This window comes from Chanos chanos, chromosome 1, assembly GCF_902362185.1.
Source record: "Chanos chanos chromosome 1, fChaCha1.1, whole genome shotgun sequence".
Classification (NCBI taxonomy): Eukaryota; Metazoa; Chordata; class Actinopteri; order Gonorynchiformes; family Chanidae; genus Chanos; species Chanos chanos.
The window spans coordinates 59,473,376-59,479,693 of NC_044495.1; the positions used below are offsets into that span (position 1 = coordinate 59,473,376).

The following is a 6,318-nucleotide window of genomic DNA, read 5'->3' on the forward strand; positions in this document are numbered from 1 at the left end:
AGCTATAGAACCATGACAACAACAACAACAACGATGATAATGATATTAATAATACCAGTTTATTTAGAGCCCAATATCACTATTTATAGTCTCAAAGGGCTTTGCACGTCCATAACAAAGTCAAATCAAATAACAACAACAACAATAATAAAAATAATAATAATACACTCCTCCTAAGTGAATTGCCTGGACAACAGTGTTCAGTTGTTGCTTTGGGGAGCATATATACTGAGCCAGACATTGAGCTTAGACTTCTGCATTCACCTCAGTCTATGTTTGTAGGTGCTCCTGGCTGTATTCTTGACCTCCTCTGACAGTGTCTCCTGATGCTGCCGTATTTCAAGGCACATGTAGCCGTTCTTGTCATCTGCAGCTTGACATCTCCATCCACATCGAGTTTCATTCTGTTAGTACTGATGATCTTGCCATTCCTGAAGATGAGCCCAGTACATTTGTCTAGTCTGAACTTCATCTCGATGTCATCCGAGAAGGTCTACACTGTCTGGATCAGGGAGTCGATTTCACTGCACTTCACTTTATTTTAACGACGCATTCTTGTACCATCCTCGGAACAAGCCTTTCATAATACCTGCCACTAACTTCATCCACTGTAACTGAAGGCTTCCTCTCTGGATGGGATGATAGCTTCAGCAAGCTGGCCCTGGCTTTTTTAAGTTTTTCCAGATCTCCTGTATCTGCTCTCTGCTCCTTAAAATGACCGAAATGATCTTGGAGTAGAAACACCGACTCTGAGGGTACCTGAGGTAGAGGTTGAACAGAGAGTGTGAGGGTGGTTCAGTATGGCGAATTCCCAAATGCTTCATACACAAGCCAACATACGCATCCTCGATATAGATTGCCTTAACATGTTTGGCTGCCTCCAGAAGCTTACCGGGCAGGTCTAAAGAAAAGGCATAAGCCTGGCCCATTGCATATGGAGGGAACCTGTTGCCAGGAAACACGTCCACCGGGAGGTACCATTTTGACTTGGGATTACGCGATGCTGTGCCATGCTTAGCCACGATTCCAGTCATGTAGTTTTTCTTCGGTGCCTTTAGAAGCATCTTCACCAGGTTGCGAACGTTGACAAACATGTCCGTGTCGGCCTTCAAAGCGTAGGAGGCGTCTGAGCAGTACGTGGACAGCCATTTCAGAATCATCAAAGTTTTGATGGTCAGGTTCTGGTAACTGTCCAAGAAGTCACTCTGTAGAAGGTCATGGTGCTCTCTGCTCTCCTCAAAGATCTCTTCCTGAGTTTGCTCCCTCCCGTTGATCCCTGGGAGGCCCAGCATGAAGAACAGACGGACTGTCTTACCCAGCACCGTAGTCTCGTTGCCCCAGGTGCTGCGGATGACGTCACGAGAAGCTCTGTCCTTTGGAGCGACAGGCACCATGAGAACCAGGTAAGGGCGTTCAGATGGACACCTTGCCGACTCGTTCAGGATGAAATAGTAATCGTGCGGGTAAGCCACTAGGTATGGGCTGATTATAGTCTGGTTGCTAAGCCGTCTACCCGCTGTGGTTGAGTGAGTAGCCATTTTTGTGTGTTTTCTGCCCCATGACAGTGAATCTGTCCATGTTCCTGATGGCCTTGATGAATTGATGTAGACGAAGATGATAAATGCCAGGACAAACACCATAAGGATGCCAGGGCGAAAATAAAACCGTGGATGTTCAAGTCCATTCTTCTCCATCTCTTGAGAGAAAGGAAAAGAAAACCAAATCAGTCTTTTGAATCTAGACTTTCTTTTGAAAAAAAATATTAAGATAGTGTTTCTGTGTGGAATTATTAGAGCGTGTAACCCTTCAGTTTATAATTTGCATCAGAGTTTACACAGTCTCTCAATGAGTTTGTCACGGCTTGTGCTTCACCCTCAGTAGTGTCCCTGTGAAACAAAATGAAGGTTCAGGCTTTGCTTCAACGCAAATTTGAATTTGCCTCAGAAATAATCCACCTGAAAAATTCATTAAGAAACTGAGCTCACAGGTCTCATTGGGACATCTACCATATGGATAAATGTTACCTAACTGCAATTGCAAATAACATAAATGCACGTATAACACGTGAACGAACCTCGAAGTAAGACACAAGAAATGTAATATGACATGGAACTATTCAAAATTTCTCAGTGAATAGAAATGAGCTTCACACAGGTGTGCTTGTTGCATTCCAGTATGGGACGCGAACGGATGGTCGCCTCATCAGTTAAATTGCGCACAATAAATGTTCTTTCAAAATAAAAACAACGAAACGTAAAGTGACTACAAGACCATATTTCTTTTCTTGCAAGTTGTGATGTTATAACATATGAACTTTTAGTCCGTTCGCAATAACTTATCTGTTCTCTCAAACGTCCACTGACAGCGTATACTCGACAACGGTGTTTAAGTTATAGGGGATATTCCAAAATACGACGATATTTATTCGTTCTGTTTATGCCCCTGTTGCATCTGAAGTTATCTCTACTGTCAGGACACAATTTCTAGCACTCCTGAGAGCCGTTTGCTCAGTGTTCCTGTTCAAAAATCGATTCATCCTTAATAAATAAACAATTTATCAATAAACGATTTCAAAAATGAAAAATCATTTTATTCAGCTTTTTTCAGATTGAATTAGAATCATAAGTATTCCAATTAATTCAGCCATGACTGGCATTCCTTCTTACTATTCGCAAAATCATTACTATATCGTCGCCTAAAATTCAGATTCACAGTTGTCTGGAAAAACTCACAATCACTTTTAGACACTTTTGAAACACGCGTTTTTGCCGTTCCTTTTAAAGTGAAACAAAATCAAATGAAATTAAAACGTTCACACAAAAAAGAAGATAAAGATGAGACCACAGAATATTGCTGGTCAAACACATTGCTTAAAATATTCTCTAACTGCTCGGCTTTTTAGAAGGCTTCATTTTCGAGATCATTTCAAACTGACATTACCTTTTTCCATTTGCTCCTTGTGCAGATCTTCCCGCAAAAATGACAAGCGTAAAAATCCAAAGTGTCTTTAATTTTTTTAAGGGGGTGGGCAGTGAGAGGTCTGGTATTTCCAGTTTATCCAGAGATAAAATGTCACCCTGAAATCCGGATGTTCGAGAAACAGACGTGCATAGAGGAGAGGCGCGTGACAACATTGCACCAAGGTGGAGAGCATCAGGGGAGGTGTTCTGTTAGCTGTGTTCCCTGAAGCACATTGACGTGGTCAGAGCATGATCACAGGTTTCTGCCTTATCAAGATGTGGACTTGGATTTGGCAGGCATTCTTAAGAACAGTCCGGATTTTTCTTGTCCTTATAAACCTTCATTATTCTAACTAATTCCATTCTGCAGTAAACACCTTCTCTTATTATGGAGATAATTTGTACTGGATGGTATGACTGCAAATGTAAACTGTAACCAAATACATCATACATTTAAGGCTGAATCCATTCTGCTTTTAGCACTACCTATATATGTATTCTATACATTGTGTAGAAGTCTGTAGAACTCAGTTTAGGCACAGTGTCTTGTTTTACAATGTGTAAGTGACCTCACGTGCACGCAAACGATGATTCATCTTTGTGTGGAAACTCGATTTTCTTCGTAACACAATCTGAAGTGCTTAAAGTTTCACTGACAGTTTATTCAGAGTCAAGATTTAGAAACCCTGGGCCTCCGCCCAAACAGCCTCTCCCGCGACAAAGTTTTCAAGCATTCAGTCTAAGTGAGAATGGGCCATCCAACATCCACGAGTAATGTTTCATCAAATGTTGTGAAGAGTTGCGTCAGTCAGTTCCCTAAATTTAAATGAAACACTCACCAGGGTCAGGAGTCTGTAGTTCCGTTTATGAGTATGGATTTACATGAGGTCGAAGTCCAAATGCCCACTTTACAGAGCTGTGCTATGTCCACCGTAATCTTAATGTAACTGAGCCTAATGTGTACATTTCAACTTTAGCTTATTAGTATAATTGAAAATTCATTTACTGCTAAACTGTAATTTTCCTGTTTTACTAAAAAAAAAATATCCATGTAGGTACACTGCTGTGCTAAACATATTGTTACTCATGGCATAGTTAACTTTCAGGCTGCTGAACTTCTTCGGACTGTTAACACGTCAAATATCTGGACAACAAGGGCGTTTTTTTAAGTGTCAGTATTGCTTTTAGGGAGATGCTAGATGCAAACGCCACATGAACACATAAGGAAACACGCAGACTGGTGCTCGTGAAACAACAACAACAACAACAACAACAACAACAACAACAAAACACAAAGTCCCTCAGTATTTTAAGGTTAGATTTTTCTTTGCAGTTTATGCTAACCCCTTGAGAGTTTTTTTTTTTTTTTAACTTTCAAGCAGTTTTTTATTCCTACCTGAGTGACTGTAAAATGCTTTGCCTGATGTGATGGTGCCAGAGAAGTTAATTTTCTTTCTCTCTCTTTTTTTTTTAAATCTGCTCTGTTAACCAGATCGCTCCAATGGCAAAACATTCCGGGATTCAGGATTTATTTGTTTGAAAGATGCATATCCAGTTTCCATTATTTCAATTCCTTTAAGTTTGGATGTTCATAAGAGGTTGTTCACCACTGAGAAAACTGAACCAATTTCATAGGAGGACTTCCAGAAAGTAGTATTTGTTCTCTTGGCTAATGTTTCTTCATGTGTAATGTGTATCTGAATTTATTCATTAACTATGATTAAATCAGCCCCTGAATGTGTATGTGTGTGTGTGTGTGGGCATGTGTGTGAACCACTTTGAGCCAAACATTTCCCCCTGCTGGCTAGGCAAGAGTCCAGCTCTCTTGGTCAAATGACACTCTGGCCTTTGTAAAAGCATAATCAAAAGAGAAAAGTCCAAACTCCTCCAATGTGACGAATGGCATGAAAACCACACATGGCATGATGGATGTACAAGTGAGGTCTTTAATGAAACGATGGTCAACAACAACAACAACAACAACAAGAAAGACACATAGGACACACAAAACACTGCAGGCATGGAACACCAGGAACACGACAAAAAGACAAAAGAGAAAACTCGACCAACTAAGAATAAACCAGATGGTCAAGATTTAAGGCTCAGTTACTCAGACCTGCGATGTGTGAGAGACATTACAAGGTACAAAGCAAAAAGGTATAAATACCCAGATGAGAAAGGGCTGATTAGACCACGGACACAGCACTAATTGACCAGAACGAGGGGGCTGAAGAGCACATTGGTGTCACAGTGACAGATAATCAAACGGATTAAACCTGACTTCATAATGATCCTCTTTTTTCTTTCTTTCTTTTTTTTTTTTGCATAAATTCCATATTTGTTTAATTGATATGTATTTATCAATGAATCCAAACATGTACTGGTAATATGAAAGTATTCTGTTTGCGCTGAAATTCTATGCCACACATGGATACAGTTTTTTACAGCAATGGGGTCTGAAATGTCTCTTGTTATGTTGGTGTAATATGAATCCTGAAAGCATAATTCAGATCCGAACAGATTTTACATGAATGTCCAGATGTGCTTGTTTGTTTAATCTGGGAAATTTAACTTTTGTCCAGCTGGGACAGCATATTTTGTCACAGTCAATAAATTAGACAATATCAAACACAAACTCAAATGTTTGTTCATTAGCTGCCATTCCTTACTCAGAGCAACCTGCACTTTTTTAAACCTTTTTTTTATTGTTAATATCAGAGGACAGATTGCTCTGGATTAATCCTGGAATGCTATGGCATCATACATCTAATAACCAGGGGGGTATTCCAGAAATGGGATTTAGTGAAAACTCTGAAATAATGCCCTATGGCTTTGTTTGTCTAGGTGAAGGAAGCCATAGGGCTCTTCTATTAAGAGGTTTACTACTTACTCCGAGTTAACTGAACCAGAAGTTACCTTTATTCTTAATAACTTCTTGCCCTTTAGTGGTAGAGACCTCGAATACTGGCGCAAAATTAATGAAAGATTCTATCTGAAGAACAAGTAATGACTGATACCATTTGGGAGCACTAAAAAAAAGGGGTTTACAATACCCTCAATATCACCCTCGTTAAGTATTTTGCACGTTTTTTCCACATCTAGGACCTTATGAAAATAAAACGGCATGCAGTACAGGCTTTCAATGGTTTTGACAGAAAACATGTTTGTCTTCCATCCTGCAAAGTTTGGTGAGGCTAGGAACAATATTTGTCAGGATATTAATGCCCAGACATGGCTTCCCAAATGAGGTGTTTTTGAGGCTATAAAAATGAAATAATATCAATGACTGAAAAAATATGAAAACATAGATGTTTGAACTAATTAAAGATATTTTACAGGCCTTGGCCTTGGGACCCAC

General features: G+C 39.8%; 1 protein-coding gene across 1 annotated transcript; it reads right to left on the bottom strand.

Moving 5' to 3' along the window:
* Positions 1-487: 487 nt before the first annotated feature.
* LOC115819929 (beta-1,3-galactosyltransferase 2-like) lies at positions 488-1,679 on the bottom strand. The gene has a single exon (XM_030783404.1). It carries the CDS (start codon positions 1,638-1,640, stop codon positions 648-650), a length of 993 nt encoding a protein of 330 aa, XP_030639264.1. The 5' UTR covers positions 1,641-1,679; the 3' UTR covers positions 488-647.
* Between the last annotated feature and the right edge of the window lie 4,639 nt (positions 1,680-6,318).